The sequence below is a fragment of the Rhinolophus ferrumequinum genome, chromosome 8, assembly GCF_004115265.2.
Source record: "Rhinolophus ferrumequinum isolate MPI-CBG mRhiFer1 chromosome 8, mRhiFer1_v1.p, whole genome shotgun sequence".
Classification (NCBI taxonomy): Eukaryota; Metazoa; Chordata; class Mammalia; order Chiroptera; family Rhinolophidae; genus Rhinolophus; species Rhinolophus ferrumequinum.
Genome location: NC_046291.1, coordinates 46,671,847 through 46,697,685, shown reverse-complemented (window position 1 = coordinate 46,697,685; position 25,839 = coordinate 46,671,847). Strand labels below are relative to the sequence as shown.

At 35.9% G+C, this 25,839-nt stretch overlaps 1 protein-coding gene across 1 annotated transcript in view; it reads right to left on the bottom strand.

The window, feature by feature from the left end:
• Nucleotides 1-25,839, bottom strand: part of ZNF385B (zinc finger protein 385B) — a 372,557-nt gene that overhangs the window by 12,601 nt on the left and 334,117 nt on the right. Inside the window, 1 exon segment of the mRNA XM_033112713.1 lies at nt 6,578-6,740. Within this exon segment, the coding sequence (XP_032968604.1) occupies nt 6,578-6,740 (163 nt within the window).

Below are 25,839 nucleotides of genomic sequence, written 5' to 3'. Positions count from 1 at the left end.
TAGAAAGACTTTTCCTCCATTACACAAAAATGTGAGGAAGACCAAGCAGGTCCTCCACATCTTTACAGTGTTCCACTAGGAGGGTAGGCTCATCAAGTCTTAATGTCTGGGAATGAAAATACAAGTGCAATAATTACTATGACATCAGAAAGCAAGCACACGAAGAGGAATGTAAGTGCAGACCACTGTTGCATGGTAGCATGGCATGAAATAATTGCAGAGTCCAGATAAGGACAGAGTCTGGAAATTTCTTTGAACAAATGGCTGCATTTTATGGCTACTATTTACTGAGTGTCTGTCAAGTTATAGGCACTGAGCCAGGCCTCTAGGAGGTAGGTATAAGCCCTCCCATTTTGTAGATGGGGAAATCGAAGGCCAGCGAATATGACTTGGTCAGGTCATAAGGTCAGTGAGAGGTGGAGCTAATCTGTCTGATTTCAAGCTCATGTTCTTTTTACTATGCTATACATGCAAAGTAAAATAAATGTTACTCAAGAATCATACCTTGGTTAATATATTCATATTCAAAGCCCACTTAAAACTTTTTTTTAAAACCAAAGCCGGTTGTAATATAGGGTGTGGACAGGGATAACACACCTTTCTGAGTTATCAGACTTCTACAAGTATCACCTAGTGAAAAAAAAATCTCAAATAGCCTTCATGTGCAGTTAAGTACCATGAATCTTCCAAAGGGAGCATATCCTGGTAGTGAATTTGAGGGGCTGCACCGGTGAGACTTTGGCCTTGAAATTACTTTCTATCTGAATGACTCCTGAGCCATTATTGAGCCATTATTTCCTCTCTCTAGGTCTTATTTCTAGTATCCATCAGGGAATTGTTGTAATCTTTAAGTAAGATAGTATATTATAATGTTTAGCACATTAGTCTTGGCACATAACGATCATCCATTTAACATTATTATTAGTACTGCTGTTAAAATTATTTTTTGCATAAGTCTATAAGCTTGGATCTGATTTTCTCGAATATGCTGTATTAGGTGCTGCATAATGAAAGACAATGAGAGCTGACTACCTCTCACTGATAGCAGCAAGAGGGGACAGCTAAAATAAAATACCACAGTAGGACCAAAAAACGAAACAAAAAGGACAAAACAAAACAAAAAACCCCACAAAACAAATTATGTCAATAATAAATTTTTTTCATGCTTTACATTTTACAAAAGTCTTTCATATTTAACTTGATCCATTCAACATTGCTATGATGTACAGAGGGCATTATTCGCACTTCACAGATAAGAAAAGAGATGCTCAGAGCATGTGATGCCTTCTCTTGGAGTCGTAGCTAGTCAAAAGAGCAAAGAGTACCACCGTCTATTGATGTACTGTCCAGTACAGTGGCCATGTGTGGCTACTTAAATGAAATATTCAGTTCCTCAGTAACACAAGCCACATTTCAGGTGCTGAATAGCTATGTGTGGCTAATGCACGTATGTTGGATAACACAGATATAGACCACTGTTATCACCATGGAATATTTTATTGGATAGTGCTGTCTATAGAAAGAGAGCACCAAACCAGTACTGCACTATACTATGTCCAATGTCCATAACAGTAAACCTGGTCCTCAGAGAAAGAAGTCAGGGAGAGAAACAACTATAGAAATGTTTCTAGAAAAAACACTTCAAACTTTATACCATAAAGCCAAATTTGTGAGGCACTGGACTATAAGCATAATCAGAATCGGGCCCAGAATCCCCCAAATTGTCTAGTACCAGTGCCCTGCATACAGAATCTACCAGTATTTACTGAGTAATTCTATTTGATCATCCACCAGTTTCAGAAAAATATGTCACTGTAAGAGAATTCTTCCTGAAGCAAGTAAGTGAAATGTCATAAAAATGTAAGTAATAACCTTTGTAAAAAAGAAATCTCAAGGGCATTTATGTTGTGATTTTACAAAATTATTCAATGTACTTACAAAATCCTTTTATATTCCAATATCTTCTAATGGTGTATAAGCCTCAAGGAGACATCCAAGGTTTTGCTTTTTAGAAAGGTTTATAACATATACCTAGTAAATCATAAGTTAATAGATCCTCAGTAAATCGTCAGTCAGTCTCAACTTTTGGTTCACTTTCTCAGAGCAACACTAGGAAATAGCTTTTAGAAGTGGAGAACCTAACAATAAATGTTCAGTATTATTTGGAAGCAAAAGAAATGCTCAAAAGTTCAGAAGTTAGTTTCCAGAGTGTGACAAACACTTAACTACCTAGAATCTTCAGCCTTGCCTGGCAGGTTGCAGTTGTCAAATTCAAGGTGGAAGGGCAACGATGGAGGTGGTTTCATTTTTTAAATTGACTTTGAAAGTCTTAATGATATATGTACATTTCATGAAAATATGAGCCTTCGTACAATCGTCGTTCTCTTTAGCAGATGGGACTCAATTTATGTTCTACATGACGTACCCCAGAATTTCAGACTTAAGATGCTTGTCATAAATATAGTTAATCTATTATTTAGGAGGGATACTAAATCTCGGCCTCCTGGATTTGGATATATGTATGCCAAATTTATGATGGCGCTTTTCTATGGATGACAGATGCTGCCAAAGCAGAAAACTATCATTTTCTTCTACTCAACCGCACAAGGTCCTCCTGGAGACAGAAAGGGGGAAGGGGCGGTTCGAGACCTTGCTAGCTATCGATGGAGTCCTGCGGCCGTCAGCGGAAATGAGAAGTTGTCATTTGGAAACTTGGCCCCATTTGTAACAAGACATAAAAACTGTGAAACACACAGGGGAACCCATAAAAAGACGAGGAGAGGGTCTGCATTTGTATCCTTGACAGAAAAACTCTTCAACAAAATTGAAAGCGCTCTTTCATAAAGCACAGGGTACCCGTAAAAAGCTAAACTGCAGCCTTTCTAGGCAAATCATGATCTACTAGTTGATAATTGCTCTGGGTTCACACCCAAGAAATTGCCACCATGCAAAAGCACAATATATTAAACTAGAATGAGTTATTTTGAGGTAGCCTATCTCTTTCCTTCCTTCTAATGTCTTTTCTGACACTGTCATCTCACAGTCCCATGTTATGTTCATGGGTACGGGATAAATAAAACAATCTCCATGTTGCCAGTGGAAATATTTTTAGATGGAATGATGCAAAATGCTACTGGAAATGTGGACAGTGTTCAGGACAACCCAACTGGACCTTTGAAGAGGCTGTTCAAGGCTCCTGCCATGTTGGTGATGCCCTTCCAGTGTTGACCTCTATCTCAGTCAGTATATTTGGCTTTGACACACCGAGTTTACAATTGTCAAGCTGGAGCTTTTGAGAACATCTGTCATTTATCTGAAACGAGTGTTTTCATTCAAACTTGCCCTTGAAAAGATTTGTAACTTCTAAAGCTTTGTTCTATTAAGGTTAAATGCTATAGACAACATACTGCAGAGGAACGAAGGATTATCAATAAACAAAGCCTTAACGGCTCTTTCAATGCCATAGCTCCTACTGAAACCATATCAACAGTCATCAAGCTATTTAAAAAGTCATATATGGTCCTACTCACTAATTCTTTAAAAGTGTTTTAGTGGCCTGACTTTGCCTATTGGGGTTCTGCATTTACTCTCCCAAATCAGAGAAGTTTAGAAGTAATGGGACTAACGGGATATGCATGGAACAAGAAGCCCTGAGTTCCTGTTATGACTCTATTGCGATATGAGTTGTGAACCTCCCATAAGCCATTTAACCCTTCCAAGACCCATATTTGTTGTTACCATATTTTTGAGAGTACCTTAAAGGTGGTGACCATATATTACTTTTCTTTATAGTCCGAATATCCAACACAATAATAATAATAAAAAAAACATGCTAGGTTGGAAGTTGAGAGCAAGAAAATGTCTTTCTGTTCACTGTTGCACCCCAGCATCTGGCAAAACATACAGATTGACTATACTATTTGGTATAATAATATATATTTGTTGAGTGAATAAATGTATATAAAGTTGAGTGAATAAATGGATATAAAGTTGAGGGAATAAATGGATAAAAGGTCCCACAATGGGGACCTTGCCTCAGTTTGCTATCTTGTAAACTGGAGATAATATTTGACCCTAACATCTGGTAGATCTTGGTTAAAAATCAATGAAAGATGAATACTAATTTCAGCCCTACCAGTTACAGGGGTGCTGCGATGATCATATGAAAAACACTTGTGTATGTGACTGGATTTTGTAAACTGAACAAATTGAAGGTGTTTCTATTGTTATATTTCAAGCAGAACATGCTGGTTCCATCATCTTTGCTCTTAATTGCATTTATAAAAATATCGAAAGCATTCTAAATCATTCCATCTGCTTTCAGCTGTTTAGATAGCAGCTGATTAAAGGCTGTTCAGCTCTAAATAGCTTTATACACTTTGAAGAACTAGAAATGTATTTTTCTCATCTTGGTATTGAATTAATTTTTGTAAAAAAACATCTTCTGCTAAAGACTAGACATGTGGACCATTAGGATGACTATGACAATATTTTATCATTTGGTTGATTATCACAATATTATTTTAAAAAAATAAGGTTTTTCAAAGGCTCTGTGTTTTTCTGTTGTTTTTTGTTTGTTTGTTTGTTTTTGAACCTGTTATGAGTGGTTAAATGTTGTCACAAAAGAACATTCAATTTGATGTATGGGGCATATTATCACGGGGAGGTGTACTGTCATATGGCATTATGACACTTGAACTCCAGGGAGAAATTTGGGTAGAGTGTCTGGCCAATATGTTCTCACCATCTTCCTGAAGCTGCCTACTTCTGGCTGTGTTCTGACCCCAATTCTCCCAAAACACATTTCTCCTCCCTCCTACCATGTTTTGAACTCCCATTAATGCATCATTAAAGATTGGGATAGATCCTAGGAGACCACGAAGCCAATTCTTTGGATTTTACATTTAATTCTACTCCAACTTCTAAAAAGTGAACAGGATAACTATTCTCACTTAACTTCCTTTAATAACACACATATATATTTTTTCTAATCATGTGTATAATTCAAGTAATAAAAGCTTTGACAGAGTATTGTTTCATAGAGGCCACAATATCCTGTAGAAAACGAAAACAAGCAGGAAGTCAGGAGATGATGGATTCTGTTCTTCCAAACATTGGGTAACCTCCAGCAAATAACTGCCATCATGAGGACCTTGCCTCAGTTTGCTATCTTGTAAACTAGAGATAATATTTGACCCTAATATCTGGTAGGTCTTGGTTAAAAATTAGTTAGATAATATATGTAAAAAGGCTCTGTTCTTTAGAAGGGAGAAGTGTGATACAATAATCCAGTATTGATTATTTCTTCATCAGATCACATGATTTAGTCATTCTCTCACACAAAGAACAAAAAAATCTTTATTACCAAATTTGCGTTAGCTCACTCCTTCGAGGCAGCAGAGCTTTTGGAACCAGCATTTATGGCACCTAATTAACAATGGTCCCTTCCTACATAGTCTTTTTGTCTGACTAGGCTTTCTGAATCTTCCTCTTACAGTAATGGATTTGTGCCTTCCCAAAGGTCCTGGGAAGCCACAGGAAAGCGTTATGAAGTCTTCCTCAAATTCCTACAATGTTTGAAGAGCAGAAGAGAGTCAGATGTGTGTGTGTGTGTGTGTGTGTGTGTGTGTGTGTGTGTGTTTCCAGTAACAGAGAGGTCTAGGTCTCTAAAGAGAGAGTCAAACAGAGAAAGATATATTCTCTTAGTCTCCTTTAATAGACACTGATCCTCAACTAGTTACTAAAACAACATGACTCATCCATCCTGACCCAGAGGGGCAGATGTAAGTGTGCGAAAGCCTATTAAATTTATCCAATTTCATGGCATACATGCTAGAAAAATGACTTTTTTTCTCTTCTCTCTGAGTCATTTAGTTTGAACCTACTCAGAAAAACTGCTGATTCACTGGGACTGTGAAACATGGACACTTCTTCAGAGACTTCCACTAGTGCCATTGCCAATTACATAAAGTTCTCCTGTCAGTCAATTAATAACTTCGTAAATAGTTCCCTTAAAATCCTTGAGTTCATTTGTAACTCTGAGGGGAACTCTGTAAAGATCTTCAAAAATCAAAATCTTTTATTATTGAGCACATTTTCAGATTCATTTAATAATGCCACTCTCTCAGAAAACTTCACCGTTTTGCTCCCCCATTCTCCTTCACTGCAGTAAAACAATATAAAAAGTCTATCAGTAAACAAATTTAAGAATTCCTGAAAAAGTCTATAGTAAAAACCAAACATAAAAAGAGTAGAAAGGAATAATAAACTCAGCATTTTGGATCCATTTCTTGATGTTTGTCTAAACACATTGTGACCAAGGAGCCTCTACTTATTTTCATGCATATATATTTCCACGCACATATATACTTAAATGTATATATTTAACAACATGGAATGGTAACATATCAAGTACTTAGATTCCGTGCACACATATAACCTCCTGTGAAGGAAACATATTAATATTATAAAAACGAATCATGGAGAAAACATGCAACAGCTGGGCAAAGGAGAGTGGGGTTGGGGCAGGGGACCAGGAGGAACACAAAGAATGTAAAGAACAAAAAGTGTCATTGACCTGATTTGTCAGAGCTGTTGCCTGTGATTGGCGTGATGGAGCAGCTGGGATTAGCCTTTGCGCTGTCCTTGGAAGAAACCATTTTGGGTTTATTTTTCGTTGCCTCTAGTGCTTTGACCTTCTTGGCATGTTTACTTCCTTTGTAGTGGGCCTCGGCCTGGCTCTACAAAGGAGAACAAATCAGGCTCATTTTTTGCTACTTACAAACACCACAATGGATGATCATGCAGGAAAAAAATACATTCCATCATAGGCACCACACACATTTACAACTCAGCACTCAACTACATTTTGGCATTTCGTGAAGTGGTAGTCCAGTATGTAAGAGGTTTTTGCATATTGAAACCTTTTGTACAACACAGAGGACCTGTATCTTTCAAAACCAGACACTACTTGAGTGGACAATAGGGCCAGGGCAAAACTATGACGAAGGTAAGCTTTGTCATCAGAGCCTTCCGCCACTGTCCTTTGGGGTTACTTTTCAAACGTTTGGCTGACAGCAAGCTGCTTTGAGTGTCCTACCCGGACATGTCCTTCCCCAACCATGATTTTTGTTTCCTTTCAGGTAAAAACCTGTCTGCGCTGCATCTACTTTCTTCTGGACTCTGCTCTGAGAACAAGTGATGTGACAAAGCAACTTTCTAGTGAGTGGAGATGGTACTACATTTTGGAGGCATCTACATGTGTTTCATGCATCCTTTTGATGATTCCAGTTCTAACAACAGATGATATGAGCCACAAAGTGGGTAGGGAAAATCCTTGTCTCTGATCTCAGGTGCGATTCTGAAGTCAAAGCAGTTAGTGGTACATTCACTTATACATAAAGCTTAGGTGAAACTGTGACTTCAATACTAGATCAAAAGGAAGAGAAGCGCTCGAGACAAGTGACAACTAAAAAATATTCAAAAGACAAAAACAAATTACAACAAAACAAGAAAACATTTACTGACATCGGGAAAATTCCCCTCTGCCTAAAGAACAATGATTTTATATTTTTGGCATCAAGTACTAACGCACATATTAACAAAAGAATAAGTATATTCACTTCAATTTCATTTTGAATAGACTCTGAAAATATAAACACTCATTTGGCAAAAACAAAAACACATATAATATGGCATATTAACTTACTTATAAAAGTGAAATGGATGATAAACCTATCATATAAAACACGTTTTTGTGAGATGATTTCTAAAGTAATAACTTTTTAACATCAGTTCTCCATATATATATATATATATATATATATATATATATATATATATATATCTGTATGTGTTTGAAGATGATTATACCAAGGTTTTTATTCATTTTCCTCAGCAAGCAGAATATAAGTGGTGTGTGTGTGTAGGTAGGTCGGTTGGTAGGTAGGCAGAAGTGACAATGGACAGAATGAGCCAGGTCATGATTCTATGTTTCAATAAAAGATATACAAGTGATTTTCCTAGCATATAACTCCGATCACACAAGGTCAGTGATCTTGTATTAACTGCACATTGTTCCTAACTTCCTAAATATCTTTTCGTAAGTACCATTTTAGATCGTCATTGACTTATCATTACTCTTATTTAGTTTGTTCAAGGACTTCTCATTATGTGCTCTGTTAAGTTGAAAAAAAAATCCCAAGGGAGAAGAAAAGTATAACATTAAGTCTTTTATTTATTACCAACCAAGAATGGTTAAGTCCAGCTAATATAGCTGAGTAGACATAAATTTAAAAAAATATATAAATGTATAAATTGATAATGTGAAGTGATAACAATAATGACTATTATTATTAGGCCTCTGCCAAGCATAGTTCTAAATGTATTACAGGTATTAGCTCATTTAATTCTCATAATACTCTGTTAGGTAGGCTTATTAGTCAGCACTTTACAAATAAAACACTGGGCACGGAGAAGTTAAATAACTTATGAAAAGTCACACAGATAGGTATAGAAGCCATTTTGCAGATCTGAAATGCTTACATGTGTATCCCTACTTAACTATATACCCACACAGTGCACATACACATACTCACACTCAGATAACATTATAATTTTATTAGAAGTGAAAAAGTACACACAAAAAAAGCACACTGCTTTTAATGACTCAGTGAAAGATTATGTTTTAACTGAAGGTTCTATGAGTAAGGAAAATCTACTTAATTCATGGGAAATACACTAGCATAATATACTAGGCCTGACCCTTCTGGTGAGTAGCAAGAAAATCCCACTCTTTAGATATATAACAATTTCTACAAGATATCAGGAGACTTCCTAGCGTCAGGAGATTGCCTCCTCTTTCCAAGTATACCATAGAGTGCAGTACTACTTTTGTGCCCTTTGGCTAAAGAAACATATGGTTCTCAAAATAAAACCTCCTAGCACAAGATAAGCAGAGTGTCACCTCCTCATTACGATTTCCTGGCATCACTGCAGAGAGTTAACAGCATCAATTAGCACTTGGGATAAAGCTCCAGCTAAGTGGCACCTCATTGGAAGCCGAGATGGAAAAAATTCTCCATAGCCACTTTTTTTTTCAGTTCCGGGGCAGGGAGAGAAGTCCAACGAGGATTCTTAGCTTGTCCTGACCATTGTTTGGGAACGATCGGGGGAAAACAGGCAGTGGCGGGCACCGCTCACTCACATCTGGCACCCTTCCAACTCCCCTGTGGTATTCTTGGTAGTAGCACTTTGCTATCCTCAGGGCTGTATCAGAGGCAGTGTAAACAGCTTCTAAATCTTTGGCAAATCTTCAAACGAAACTGAGACACTGTTAAATAGTAACACGATTTAACTGGACTTCATTGTTTAGGAATCTCCTTAATTGAGGAGTGAAAGAAACAAGGATAAGAGCCAGAAAACCTATGAACTAGGCAAAACAATCAAGTCCAATAGACAATGGCTCGTCTCACTTCTAAGAGACTTCGTTGACCACTCTGACTTACTTTACATCTCAATGACAACTCAATATACACATATTTGTCTAGCACTAATGGCTTGTTTTCTGCTTCCCTGCCAAAAGTGCGGCTGTGCCCCCAACTAGAGTGATCAAAGAAACCTCTTGCCAAGCATTGCTAGAATTAGAGTTATCTAAACCACCATACTGACCTCCATACAAGAATTTGTTGCTATGTAGGTTCTTCTCTCAGGGGTCACTGTAGTAGTTACCTGACCACCCACTGGTAGAAGAATAGCTTTGACAGGAAATGACATCCTAGAATTTTTTTCTTCCATTCATGTCCTTTGTTGCTAATACCGTTCACTTTCCCAAATCCTCTACATCTCTAGGGACCATACTGGTCCAAACAAAAAAGATAAATGATGAGATAATGTATTGTTTTTTAAAAAAATGCACTAATGTACATTTCTAAAATTCACTGTGCTCCCATTTCTGATTTTTACCTTATTTCTAATTTGTGCTTCAGAGAAGTGGTTAGGATCTTGAAACATGACGTTAAACTGTGTTCATTTCGTCCAGAAAGGACAGCCAAATTCAAACTCACCAAGTAGCTGGGAAGGTCAATGTCACTGGAGAAAGTCCTCAACTATTTATCAATAAAAGCAATTTCTTTCTTTGGGATTTAAAAAAGAAATTAGAACTGATACCTTAATTCAAGAAACTACATCATTAAAACTATTGGCACCTTTTTTTCTGAATGAGATTTCAATGGGTTAAGCAGTGTTATATGGGAAATAGCAGAGGTCAGTTAATTTTTAGAAACACTTTATACACTAAAATGCCAAATAAAACAGATGTCAAATGAACTAACATAAAAACAGGCTAAACTAACAAGGGGAAAACCTGATTATTTACTCTATGAAGAATTATTTAGCATGTGTCATGTGCTACACATTGTGAAAGATTAAAAGCAAAGACCCCTACTTGCAAGAAAGGTAACTGGAAGAAAAGACCTGAGTGCAAATAACTGTAACCCAAATCAGAGAGTGGAATTGTGAAATGGGAGGTAAACAGCAGCAAAGGCATACGGGCCTCAGAGGAAAAGTAAATCTCTTTGGATTGCAGGAGATCATGGAAGCTTCATGGAAAAGTGACATGACAGGTGGGCCGTTTCGGGGGCAGGGTTCTCAAGTGGCAGTGTGGAGGGGGATGGATGTAGGCGAAGAGAACAGTGTGTGCTAGGGCAGTGGACTATGCGATGTTCCCTGGGCACATCCACCTTTCAGCATCACTAGAACACAGAGAGACACAAGGTACGATAGGGAAAGGCTGCCACGTTGCGTTATCTCAAAAATTATCTCCCGTAAAACAGAAAACATATGCTAGAGTTCTAAAATTAAAAGAACCCAAATGTTCTAGTTGTAGGCATCTTATATATATATGTACATATATATATATATATATATATAAAATATATGCGTATATATATATATATACATGGATATATATATATATATATATATATATGTACATGAATGTGAAGATGTTGCTTTTACATCACTTATGTTATCTTGTGCTCCAAACTATAATCCTGTCTTAAAAGGACAATTAAATTATTTATATTGAAGCTTTAATAATTATTTGAGATAAAAGTGTAGCACTTAAAATACTACAGTTAAACATATTAAGAAACATATGAAACTTTACTGAGTAATAGCTACATAATTACTTGAATCTTTGCTTTAACACAAGGCTGTTTTTACCCATTAAAATGCTCTTTGAATATACTTGTTGCACTTGACGAGATCACATACTCTCAGAGACAAAACGACAACACACGAAACATAAGATGTACTAAGGAGAAAGGCTTACTTCATCCAACGACTGCTAGTAAGTCTTTCTGCTGTTTTTTGCAATTATAAGACCTGCAATATCAGTAATGACATACTACTGGCTTTGATATTCACTTCATTCAATCCGCATCTACTGGGATCTGTTGAAAACAAAGTCTAGACAAAATTATAACCATTATGAGAGTTTTAGCTTCAAAAGATACAATGTCTTTGCTAATTTCCAATTTATAGCTACATGAAACACTCAGGTTGTTATGGCTTGTCCAGAGTCGCCACATTGCATAATTGCTGGGGTTGGAGGTGCCACTCACATATAGTGCAGCGCACATGGTGTCCTCCGGATTCCTGAAAGGACAGTTATGACTGTGGCATTTCATATTTACAAGCTTTACAGTAGATATGTGAAAACCCATCAACTCCAAATATTTCTGTATTACTAAAGAGAAAAGTGGTTGCTTCTAGGAAGAAAACGAGAGCACTTTAGACAGCTAATTCTCTTTGGGCCTAATTTAGATTCTATCAACTATCACAAGGCAGGAGTACAGTTCTTGGGTTGCAGCTGATTTAAAATGCCACCATTTGAATACATGAGTAGCACATTATAATTGTTCACATTATAAAGCAAATTAAATTATTTCTTAAAATACTAAGATCTTTAAGTGGGTTTCGAGTTAGTTTCTCCAATGCAGCCTATTAGTCAGCTAAGTGTCTTGATGCTCGTGTTTCCGGTGCATAATTCATTGGTGAAATTATTTTACACAGGAAAACACGGAGAAGCTATACATGGATCTAAAATTTGACAGAATTTACATGGTGAAATAGAAAAACACTAAAGTTTGGAATACAGCAAAAAGTGGCTTTAAAAAAATACTTTTTAAAAATAAAAATATTTATTGTAGAGTTCCAAGATATCAACATTTTGCCTCATTTTCCAAGTGAGTTTACATTTCAATTATGTGAAGGTGATTCTTAATTTTAGGTGATTTCCAGCAATCTAAGACTCTTTCCCTGGATAACCAAACATATTTTCAGTTTAGGATTGAGTAGAACAGGCATAAAAGAGAGTTATTTGAAATTGGCCATACCAGCTATGATCTGAGTCCCAAATTCTTTCACTGTTCAATTCTGTTCTCAATGCCTGTTAGCTCCTCATTTTCAAATTAGGCCATAATTTAAAATTATATCCTTTTAAAAACAAATTGCAGGTAAAGTTCATCCCAGAAGACTAATTTCTTAATTCGATTCTTTAATACTGCAAATGATAGAGACTATCTTGAAAATGATTTTCCACCCTAACAACCTAATGGAAGTAGATTTATGTGGATTTTTCAATGTACATAATAGATAATGAGTTTTAGTTAATGAAATTTCTTTCACATTATCACAATTTAGTTAAGAATTCAGCAAAAAGTACTGACATGCTTATCCTGAGAAAATAAGACTGCTTACTTCTCCATTTTACATTACATTACAATATTTGAAAAGTGTATTTATTTTGTCTTCTGCATTGGGAGGTCACCATTTTACATTACATTACAATTTTTGAAAGGTGTATTTATTTTGTCTTCTGTGTTGGGAGGTCAATATCTGAGTCAATTTAATGTCAAATGTATGTGTAAAGTCCTAGTATGTGCTGAGTTTAACTGAGGCAAAATGAAGTAAATTAACCCTAGAGAAATACGCCCTTAATCTTTCACCCAAATCTTAAGGGGGAGTGAATCATGAACTCCACACAGAATGACTTGATAAGCTATAGTCTCTAGGTTATTGCGTCCAGAGTGGGAAAACCAGTACTCTGTAAACTAACAATTCTGACTATGAAATAATGGGAACATTGGTAATTTATGAAAAATGTCTCATTTTTTCAAAGAATTATTAATATGGGAACCTAACCTGTTAGAACTTCTAAATCTTAGGATTTTTATGATACATATGGATATCACCTTTTATTTTTATAACAGACTCCTAATTAAAAAACATTAAGGATTTGTTAATAATTTCTTAATATTATTGAGTCATTTATTTTATGATTTTCCGAAAAGTATTTAAAAGTGAAAATTATCTACCTCTCACAAATTAATTTCACATTTTATATTAAACTGGGAAATTTTACTTGACAATTTCCAGCTACCTTGAAATATAAAGAAAGTCATCTCAGTTTATAGTGATTTCACAGTTACATCCCAGATTTGTAACACGTTCGAGAGTGCTGCTATCTTTCAGTGGGCAAATGGATTGCCATTGTGTGCTTTATAAGAGCGATTTTTGTTACTCAATGATAAGCAATGCAATATAATTCAAGTCCACACATTAAAGTTGTGACTCTACAGCGAACTAATTCAAGTCTTCTGATGGTCTTTTAAAATAGGCTTCCAGGCTTCTACATATTATTTTTTAATCATCCTAGAAGGTATTGCATTTACTTCCATTTCCATATTAAAGAAATTTAGATAAATGATACATAATAAACCTAAAATTAGAATTTGCATTGTGTCTTCTTATATTTGACATATAAGATCCTTATTGTAGACCAAAGTGGCAAAGTAACTTTGAAAACGCAATGCTTAGAAAATTGGTTAAAGAATGGCTTTAGTAATATTTTATATATGTTTAATATATTATTTATCATTACTCATTTGAAAACCTTTTATAATTTAGGTTTTTGTAAACTCATATCCCAAACCCCTAAACCAATTTTTAAAACCAGTAGATATTTTATAATTCACAATTAAGTGAATTATGTAAATGTGAAGATTGATACAATATCTTTTCAAAACATACAAATATAACTAAGAGAAAATAAAAAAAAACCCTTCATTTTTACTTAGCCAACCTGGGTCATGTTAAGGGTGTCTCTGTACTAAAGTACCAGATTAAACTAGAAGTTTTCATTCCAGAATAATCTGGTAGAATTTCCTCATTTATAAGAGATTGGTCTATTGGAGGCAAACTAAAATAAAAATGCCTATAACTTTGATTCATCCATAAATACCAAAATATTTCAATATAATCTGTGAAATGCTAAGTGGACTTCCAGTTTCTGATTATGTGTGATGTTTTTTAAAACTTCTATTCACCAATAATAGTCACAACAAAGGTTGTTCATATAATATAGAATATATTAATGTGAACACTGTCCTACTCATCTTTGAGTCTACTGAAGCACCTGTTACATGGTACACACTCAATAAAGAGTGGGACAGAGTAAGAAAAACCTTCTAAATATCGAAATTTAACACTGAGGGTCCACTCATTCTTTCATTCAACAAATATTTATTGAATACGTGTTACATTCCAGGTATCATTCTAAGTACGTATTGTGGGATGCAGGTCTAGTGAAACTTACATTCTAGTATGAGGGACAGAAATAGTAAAATAAAAATTTAAATATATTTTTTAAAAAGATTGTTATTAAAAATATCCTAGCATACAATATTATATTATTTCAGGTGTACACCATAGTTATGCAACATTTATATACCTAAAGAAGTGATCACTATGATAAGTCCAGCAACCATCTGACACTGTACCACGCTATCACAATATTATTGACTATATTCCCTATGCTGTATATTACATCCCTATTTCTTGTTTGTTTTATACCTGGAAATTTGGACCTCTTATTCCCCTTTACATTTTCTCTCCTTTTTAAATTTTTCAATTACAGTTTACATTTAACGTTATTTTATATTAATTTCAGGTGTACAACGTAGTGGTTAGACATTTATATAAATAATTTAAGAAGTGATCCCTCTGACTAGTTCTCTACATAGTCTGGCACTATACATAGTTATTACCATATTATTATTTCTTATGCTTTACTTTATATCCTCATGACTATTTTGTAACTACCAATTTGTACTTCTTAATCCCTTCCCCTTTTTCACCCAGCCCCCCAATAAATCTAGTACCTATCTGACACTATAGTTATTACAATATCATTGACTATATTCCTTGTGCAATCCCCTACACCCCCATGACTACAGTGTAACAACAATTTTGTACTTCTTAATCCCTTCCCCTTTTTCACCCACCCTCCCCCCAATGCCCCTCCCATCTGGCAACCATCAAAATGTTCTCTGTATCTTTGAGTTTGTTTCTCTTTTGTTTGTTTATTTTCTTCTTATATTCTACATATAAGCAAAAGCACAGTGCATCTGTCTTTGTCTGCCTGACATACTCCACTCTGCCCAGTACCCTCCAGGTCCATTTTAGATGGTAAGTGTTCAGTGAGAAGTGGTACATTTACGAATATGTTAGGTAGTACTACAAAAAAAATTAAGAAAAGGTAAGGAGTATAGACTATGCTGGGGTATGGTGCCACTTCAAGTATTAAGAAGAGCCTTTCTTCTGAGGGAGCTGAATGAAGTGAAGGAGTTAACTAGGTCAACATTTAGAAGAGCATTTCAGATCCCGGGAAGAGCAATCAGCCATTGTTAGGATTCTGACTTCTATTCTGAGTAAATGGGAAATCCCAGCAGTGTTTTGATCAGAGGAGTAATCTTGTTTGACTTCTGTTTATAAAATGATCACTCTGGTTACTGTGTTGAGAACAAGCTATGTGTATACGGTGAGGAGGTTGGCATGAAGTAAAATAGAAGATGGGCCATTATAATCATCCAGATAAGAGATGTATAGGGTTCAAAATCAAATCCCACTGGAGGATTAGAAAGGCTTCCAAAGAATGATTTTCTTAACCACTAATTATACTATTAGGCAGATCTACAATCTTTGGTCTTGAATCATTCATAGTGTCTATAGAATTTTATTCATATAACCATTGCTAACCATTACTTTTGTGTTTTTGAAGTTTAAATTGTATTCTTTTTTTTTTTTTTTTTTTTTTGTCTAGGTAATACAACCACACGGGTTTAAAGTACTTTAAAAAATATACGGAGTGATAAGTCTTTCAGAGTCAGCGACTAGGTGTCACTTTCTGTGTGTCCTGGCAGAGAAGATTCACATGCCCTCAAGCACATATATACATATTGGTGTATTTTCATTTTCTCTCATTTTTAGGCAAATAGGTACATACCACATATGTTGTCCTGCATTTTGCTTTTTATGTTTAGCAATAGATTGTAGAGAATTTTAAAAATGAGTAATTAGAAAGTTTTCTGATTTTTAAATGGTTGTGTATATTTATTTCATGATATGAATGAACCATAATTTATTTCAACATTACCTTATTGATAGATATGTAGGGTTTTTCCAAAGTTATGCTGTTACCCATTATGAAAAAAATCAGCATTAGATATTTCAAATTATTATTTTTCTTCTTTTACAACTAGAAATATTTTTAAGTACTTTACTTGAACTAAAGCATACATTTAAAATTTTCCTAATTAGTTCCCATAGTCTAATTTGTAGTTTTGGATATATTATATGTTCTCCTAAACATATTTCTTGGAATCAGGAAACAAAATGTGCCCTTTACCCCAGGCTTAATAAAATGACATGAAAATTGGAGAAAAGAAAGGGCCTTGAGATGGATCTTCAATAATGAAAAGGATTTCAAAGGCAAGAAGAATATACTCCCAGTGAGGAGAAGACTATGATAAGAAAGAAAAATGTCTGGAAAAAACAATTTAGATTTAGGAAAATGTGAGTAATTCAGTTTGAGTGAACCGTGGGTGTATGTAGAGTAGGAGTGAAAGGAAAGGTTAGAAAGGTAAGTGCCAGATTATTTAAGCCTTAAATACCAGGTAGTGGGAAGGTGGTTAATAAATAGCATACTTAATTAGGTAGGTAATGAGAAACCACTGAGAGCTTCTGTTCTAGCACAATCTAACAGCAACAAAGACTTCCTAGACAGAATGAAAAGACAGGACAGTAACTAGAAGATTCTTACCACAGCGGGTCTGGGAGTAATGGTTTTCTTAAATATACAGATTTCAAAAATCAGGGGCATCATAAACCAGAATCAGAGCTTTTATAGAAAAGAAGCTATTCCTCTTATTAAGTCTCTGTATCTAAAAATGCTGTTCGTTTTTGCCTTCCCCAGTGTCTGTTATCCCTTCTCTTTTTCACATTTATATTCAACTCCCTGCCTTCCCAACCCTTCCTTATCATCAGTGTTTTAAACAAGTTCAGATCTTCCCAACCCCCAAATAAACCATCCCTCAAACGGCATTCACCCCTAGCTTTTCACCCTATTATTCTGTTCCTGTTCAGACTAATTTGTTAAATTAATTGTACACACATCTCCATTTTCTCTTCTCTAATCAGTCTATCTCAATCCACGGAAACAGACATCATCAAGACACCAATGCCCTGAATCCTAAAACCAAGAACATCTTTTATGCCTCATCATTCTTGACCAAGCAGATGCACCTGACCCTGCTGACCTCTTACTTCTTCTTTGGAAGGCATTCTTCCCCAGGCTCCTTCCTAGTTTGGTGTCTCCTCACCTTCATTTCAGAACCATTTGCAGGCTCATCCTCTCCTGCCCAGTCATTGAATGCTGATATATTCTAAGGCTCAGTTTTAGGTCTTCTTGTCATCTCACTCCAGTCTACTCCTTATTCAATCTCACCCACACTACAATTTCCTCCACCATCTCTAAACCAACCATTTCCTGTTTTCTACCTCTCTAGTCCAGATTTCCCTTCTGAGCTCCAGACTCAGAATATCCACTTGAATATCTCAAAACCCCTTAAACATAAGATCAAAACCAAACTTGGCATCACTTGTCTCTGCTTTGCTACCCAAACTACATAGTCTTCTTCTAGCATTCCTTTTCTGTCAATAACATCACTCTACATCTGCTATAAGAGCCAAATCCAGGGATTATTCTCATTGTCCCAACACCTCCCAACACCTCCACATTCAATCAGTCATAAGTCCTCTAGATTCTACTACCTAAATATTTCTCTAATCAAACCAATTCTTTACATCTCAACCACAGTCACCTTGGTCTAAACTGCCATCATCGTTTGCCTGGGCTACTGCAGTAGCTTCTTGAATGATTACCCAAGCCCCTCCTGCTCTCTTACTATCTGTTCTCCACAAAAGGGCCAGAGTGATATTTTTAAAATGCAAATCTGATCATATTGTTCCTCTATTTAAAATTCTCAGTGCCTTTTCACTGTTTTTGTTTTTTTTGTTTAAAGTCTAAAAGCATCATATTCAAAACTTATCCAGATACTCTGTACCTCCCTCTAGTTTCATACGGTAGCAGGCTCTCTGTTATTCTCTAAAGAACTGAAAGACAGTGTAGCTGAAATATAAGTATAGTGCTATCCTTTAACCCATGCTTAAAATACTATCCCCTTTCTCCTTTTCTAGTTAACACCTATTCATCCTTTAGAACCCAGCCTAAACATTACTTCCTTAAGAAGCCTTCCATGGTGCCCCAGACTAGGTCATATCCTACCTTGTTGAATTCTTTCCTTCATAGTACTTTCTCACAATTTGAAACATTACTAAGTTTTACAATAATTAATGTATATCTTCCCCCACTAGACAATACCTTCATTATTAAGGTGTGTACCTATAAGATTTTTGCTCTTCACTTTATCTCTTGCACTTAGCACACTGCCTGAAACATTCTAGGTGTTGCATGAATACTGAGTACCTGGATGAATGAATGAAAAAAATGAATGGAGAAAGAATCTTCATTACTTGACAATAGAATTAAAGTAGGGTAAAGGAAGATATAATAATAATTGGCATTTACTCTAAAGGTTTCAGGTCTAAATGACAGGGAAAACGGTGAAATGATTAACAAAAATATGCAGTTATGGTAAGAAGAGAAAATTTTGCAGAGGAAAATGAGAATCAGCTTGGGCTCGAGGGATACACAGTGAGGAGGTCCAACAAACAATTGGAAATATAAGTGGTAGGTGAGGAACGAGTCTGGGGCTGGAAATATCCATTTGGGAAGCACATGATAAAATGATACATGAAATCGTGGGGATATATGAGATTCCTGAGGAATTAAATATGGAGAAGAGAAAACTATCTTGAGAAACAGCTATATTTAATAGGTAAGATGAGGAAGAAAAGTCAGCGCAGGATACAGAAAAAGAACACCAGAAAAGCTGGATATACAAGAGAACAATAAAATATAGAGGTCAAGTGAAGTGAAAATTCCAGAGGAAAAATAATTAAAAATACATACACAAAGAGGAACTTTGAGAGTCTTACTGAAGAACAATAACATCGTATATACTAAAATGCTTTTCTATAATTTCAAAACAACCTCATAAAATAACTGGAAAATAATATGTCCTTGTGTCCTGGAAGAATATTTGATAATGCCGCACAGAAAGTGTAGTGGTAGCCATGTTTGTGTGAAATAAGGGGCCTATTTATAGCTACTGCGCCAAGAAAAATTATAGTGTTTCAACCATCACTTGAAAGAGCTGAGGAATGCAGAGCCATAGTGAGAACACAGCTGCCAGAAAGACTGCAAACAGGATGTCAGGTTACAAAAGTTACTCTGAATTCAATAATAAAAATAGTGACACATAGTTACCATTAATTGTTTTCTATGTACCAGGCACTGGGCTTACGTATTTTAGAGACAGAATCTCATTTCATCCTCATAAAACCATGTGAGGCAAATATTATTAGCCCAAGTTTACAAAGACTTTGGAAAGTTAAGTAATTGTCCAATATCTCACTGCCAGAAATGGAAGGCCTTGAATTCAAACCCAGGATTAAAAGATTAGGCTCTTAACCACACCGCTGCAGTGAGCCCCGAGATCAGGGTCCAAACAGCCTCCACTGGGCAAGATCTAAAACAGAACAGTCTCTCTCCCTTGGCTCCTCTGGTAAAAGATGACCTTCATTTCCTTAGAGAGAATGATCTGGAGGTGAAAATGATCTGGAGAATGATCTGGAGGTCTGGGGATGTGGTCTTTAGGTCATATGTATAGAAGTTATAGTTTTCATTGTAGAGAATGAATTGAATAATTCTCAATCAATCCTTGGGCTGTGATAAATTAAAGATAAAAAGAAATCCCATTTAGGACCATTTATTCACTGAAGAAATATGTCTGTACTGTGATGGGTACCAGGGAGACACCAATGCACAAAACACCGTCCCTGTCCTTATGAAGCCAACAATTGTGTGTGTGTGTGTGTGTGTGTGTGTGTGTGTGCTGGAAACAGATATTAAACAAACAGTTACATGAATAAAGATATCTTTATAAACTGTGATACATTTCATAGAGGAAAATTACTGGGTGTTATAAAATTATCGATGGGAGTGGGACTAGTTTAAACTAGGGAGTCTAGAAAAGCTTCTCTGAGGAAGAGACATTTAAGCTGAGACCTGAAGGAGTAAGGACTAGGTCCAAAGCGGGAAAGGCAGAAGTAGCTTGGCAGACTTATGAAAATAAAAGAAAGCCATTGTGGCTGAGGCCTTGTAAACAATGGTGTGAGTGGCAAGAATGGGACTATAGATGCGCATAATTGTAAGAAACCTGAATCCTGAGGATGCTTGGTGACTAACAGAGTGAACATTTTGGTATCAAGAGTACCTCCTGCTTCCTCAAAATTCTTGACTTGCTTCCGCCCGTGATTGATTAGAAGGAGGGGATTGAAGCAGGAGTCCCTAGCTGGTATGATTTTGGGGGTTTGGAGTGTGATCAGTCTTAGTGTGGAATGGGCAGATTCATAACAGACCAATTGTTCACTTACTGGAAAATACAATGGTTTACTCACTGTCTATTAAGTCAGCCCCATGTCAGAACACAGAATCTGTGATATATCGATCATTCAGTTAATTTGATCAGTGTATATAACAAAATTGGATAAATCATCCCTTAAAATAATGTCTCTCTGGCTTGAAATATAAATTCTATATATGTATTTCCTAAGTTACAACATTTGACTCAAAGATTTACAGAAAAATTCTAAGTCACAAATACATCATTTGCTTTAAAAGAGAGAATAGTATTAGATATTACTAAATGGTTATAATTTCTACACTAATTAATCATTAATGTAGGCTACTTTGGGTGAAAGGCATAATGAAATGGTAAAAAAAAAGTTTAAAAATTAAAACATTTTTGAAGATGTATAAATTAAATGTATAAATTAAATCTTAAAAAGAGATTGTTGGTATTTTTAGTTTATAAGTACATATAGGGCATTTTAGTTGCTGGTAGTTGATAATTGTTAGGTACCAGAGATTCTTTGGTGATATATTAAAATATATAAGAATTATTTTAACTCATATCATTGCTTGTATTTTAATGACTGCTTTTAAAATATTTACGCAAGCTTTTAAAAATTGGTTCTGTTGGTATTCTGCATCTCTATGCTTTAAACACCTTTGCAACATTCATCTGCATTTTTCTTTGAAGAAAGAATTTGACCAAACTAAAGTTCAATTCAGTCTATACCTGAATTATCACAAATCCCTAATTACGGTAGACAGTAAAAATTAACATGAATTTACTGCAATTATAAAATGGAAATTTATACAAAAGGCAATTATTCAATGTCTAGGTCTTTAGAAGACTACCTTGAAGAGAATGTCTTTCAGATATTCAAACTTTGTACTTTTTAAATCTGCATCTGCAAATTCGGGAATTCTATTCTGGCATTTTACAAATATAGACATCTATCATTTTCCCAACATTTACAGATGTTAATGAATACCCCCTCCTATGACCATCTGTGTAAATGTATTAATTAAATCTTAAAAAGAGATTGTTGGTATTTTTAGTTTAAAAGTGCATATAGGGCATTTTATTGGCTTAAACATTTTAAATTACAAAATTGTAAAAAATAACCTAACTACCCTGTTAGCAAATATATCCTTTTCCATTCTTTTCAAATGATATAAGAGAAAGCCAATAAAATTCATAACATAAACAAATAAATCATCACATAAAAGGATTCCATAGGTGTCTATCAAATAATATAGAATGTTAGATCTTTCCAGACCAAAAACCAGGTAACCACGTCAAGTTCAAAGTTTAGAAATAATGAAAGCTACATTTCAGAGAAAACTTAGCTGGCATTATCAAAGACAAAAAGGCAGCTATGTGGTGATTATAAGTATAAGTCAGCAGTACACATCTCCCATGCTAAATGTAATGTATTTAAAGCAGAACTAAACAAACAAACAAAACGATACAAACTCATAGAGAAAATAAACCAATGGTTGACAGGTGGTGGTGGGGGTTTGGGGAGCTGCTTACAAAAGGTGAAGGGATTAAGAAGTACAAATTATGCTAAGTGAAAAAAGTCAGATGGAGAAAGACAAATACCATATGATGTCACTTGTATGTGGAATCTAAAGAATAGAATAAATGAACAAAGTTATCAGAAATATAGAGGAAAAACTGAGGGTTGCTAGACGGGGTGGGGAGGGGTGAGAATGAGGGAGAAGGTGAGGGGATTAGAAAGCACAGTCAGTAACCACAAGATTGCCACGGGGATATGAAAGACAGTTTGGAGAATATAATCAATAATGTAAAGATTTCGTAGGGTATCCTATGGACACTTGTCTTAGTAGGGAGACCACTTCAGGGATGGTGTGGATGCCTGACCACTGCGCTGTACACCTGAAGCTGAATAATAATATATTAATCAACTATATAGTTAAATATATTAGTCATAGTCAAATATAGTCAACTATAATTTTATATATATATATTTATATATATATATATATATATATATATATATATATATATATATGGTCACAGGATGTGGAGTACAGCATAGGAAATAGAATCAGTGGAACTATAACAGCTATATACGATGTCAGAGGGGTAGTAGATTGGAGGAGGGGGTTATCACTTTGTGAGAAGTATAAATGTCTAACTATTACATTGTTTTGTACACCTGAAACTAGTAATAAAAAAAAAAGAAAATTCTAAAAACAAAACAAAAAAGAAGTACAAATTGGCTGTTACAAAATAGTCATGGGGATGTAAAATACAGCACAGGGATAATAGTCAATAATACTGTAATAATTATGGTGTCAGGGAGGTATTAGACTTATAGGGAGGATCACTTTGTAAGTTATGTAAGTGTCTAACCACTATGTTGTACCCCCAAAACTAATATTGAAAAAAATTTTAAAAAATTTTTAAAAAAGCAGAACTAGAATTCCATTAACAAACATTAACAAGTATTACCATAGTGGTATACCAAAAGTCGTATTGTCCACCTTCAGGAAATAAGAGGTTGCACTGTCTGCAGATAATTTAAAAACAATAAAATTGACTAAAGATCAGTCTGCTTTTTATTATCAATACAATTTGGCAATTTTAAACTTAGCAATAAAATACTTCTCCCTGAAAAAAAAAATAATGTTGGTGTAAGTTCGAAACAATTGCTGTGGTTACAGTTGAATTTTAATAATATATATGTAAACTTAAAATTAGCACATTTGTATTAATTATTTTTTAATTAATTACATGAAACTTAATACAGACAACTTGCAGTTATATCATCAAAATTCCAATTCATAAGGAGTCTGCTACACCTATTTCAAAAGTAAGTTTCCTAAGGGTTGAGAATCATTTAAGCTCCTTTCAGATGCAGTTCCAGTTTGCAAACCCTGTGCCACTCATATTCTAGCATTTCAATAGTTGATTTGAAATATGAAATGATAGCATAGTGATTATAAAGACAAAGTAACAAAATGAGATACTTCAATTCTCTCATTTAACATGACTTCTTACAATTTTTGTGTTTGAAATTTAAGAGTGAGACCGTGACAACTGTGAGGTGTACTATTTTTGCTTAATAAATATAATGTAGCTTATTTATAACATATTTTACTGACTTTGGCTAATATCTTTAAAATTGAAATTTATTCTTCTTTATAAGTTACTATGTGCTTTAAAACTAGGGAACTAAGAAGAAAATAAAATGTCAGTGGTATAATTTAGTAGGTATGTAAATTATATCTTTGTGTAGTTTTGATTTTTAAAAAATTCACTTGTTACTGTAATGTTATTAGTCATTACTGCAATAGAATAATATGTAGCTTTCAGTTCTCATTTAAAAATACATTAATGTAGATAGATTCAAGATGATGGAGTAGATAAACACTGCGCATGTTTCTCTTCATGAACACATTAAAATTACAACTAAATTATAGAACAATCAACCTGGAGAATCATCTGAAGTATGGCTGAACAGAAGATTTATAACTAAGGATATAAAGAAGAAGCCAAATCCAGAGTGGTAGGAAGAATGGAGATGTAACACAGGCCCCAAACCTCTATGACAGTTGAGAATCAGGAGGGATATCTTGGCCAGGAGGCTCCCCTTGGAAGAAGCAAGGGACCCCAGCACCACTTGATGCTCCCCAGCCCAGAGTACTGGTGCAAGGAAGAGGAGCCTCCACAACAGCTGGCTGTGAGAAACAATGGAAATTTCCCCCATTTGGGCGGGATGGAAGACTGCAGGAAACCCAGGCATCCTTTTATACAACCCACCCAAAGACTCTCTCACAGGCACTCACCCTGAGCTCCTGTGGGGGAGGGATAGTGATTCAGGGGATGTCAAAGGTGTGTGGAGGGCAGACTGAGGTGTGTTGGTGGCAGACTGAGGTCTGTTGGTGTGGGGCGAGGGCTAGAGAACAGTTGCTGTTTTCCCTGTGTAGTGTCCTTCTCCCATGCAGTTGGCTGGCAGGTGCCATCTTTCTTGTGTTGAGCCCTCCCCCCACACAGCCAAATTTGAATCTGATTGTCCTGGTGAGCTCTGCTGGGACCCAGCCCCACCCAACTTCCCCAATGCCAAAGGCACTTTCTTGTGAGCAGCCAGCCCTGCCCAAATTGAACTCTTTCTTGGAAAACTACTGCAGTCCGTAGGCCCCAGGCAGACAGTGACTGGCCTCGGTGTGCTCTTAGACTTTGTTGAGTATCTCCAGGCTCAGCACTGGCACCAAACCAGAATCCACATTAACTTGGTGACCACAACTCTTCCCACTCTAGTGACTCCCTGAGACCCTGCCTCATCTAACTTCCATACTACACAGGGCTTTATCACTGGCTGAATCTTAAGGGACCCGGCAAGTGGCAGCAGGCTTCAGACTGTCCTGGCTTTCATGGAGCTACCCCAAGCCTGATACTGGTGGCAGCCATACTCACTTTGCAGCATGGCCTGTCCCCAATGCTTCCTGATCCAGCACAGAGAGTGATGAACCATGGATAACTTTCTATCTCCTATTAGGTAGTCCCTGGCTGGTTACAGGCAGTGGCTGACCTGGGCCTCCACCTGAGCAATCCCAAAGAAGCCCCAGAACCAAAACACCTGGAGATTAGCTTCAGACCACAGCTGAGCACCACACAATTAGCCCAATAAGGTGGCATACACAAAGTGCAGTCTCAACAGTCACCAGAGCCTGCTAGGGTGAATCCTACTCAGAGGGGTAAGCCCCCATACAGCAGCTCGTAAGCTGTGGATGTGGTCAAACCCCATAGCCAGTCAGCCTCAGGGCTAATGCCACCCACTGATGTGCCAGTAGGAATCAAGGCTTAACTATAACAGGAGGATACACAGAACCCACACAAGCGACACTTCTGGAACACCCAGCTTGGGTGACCA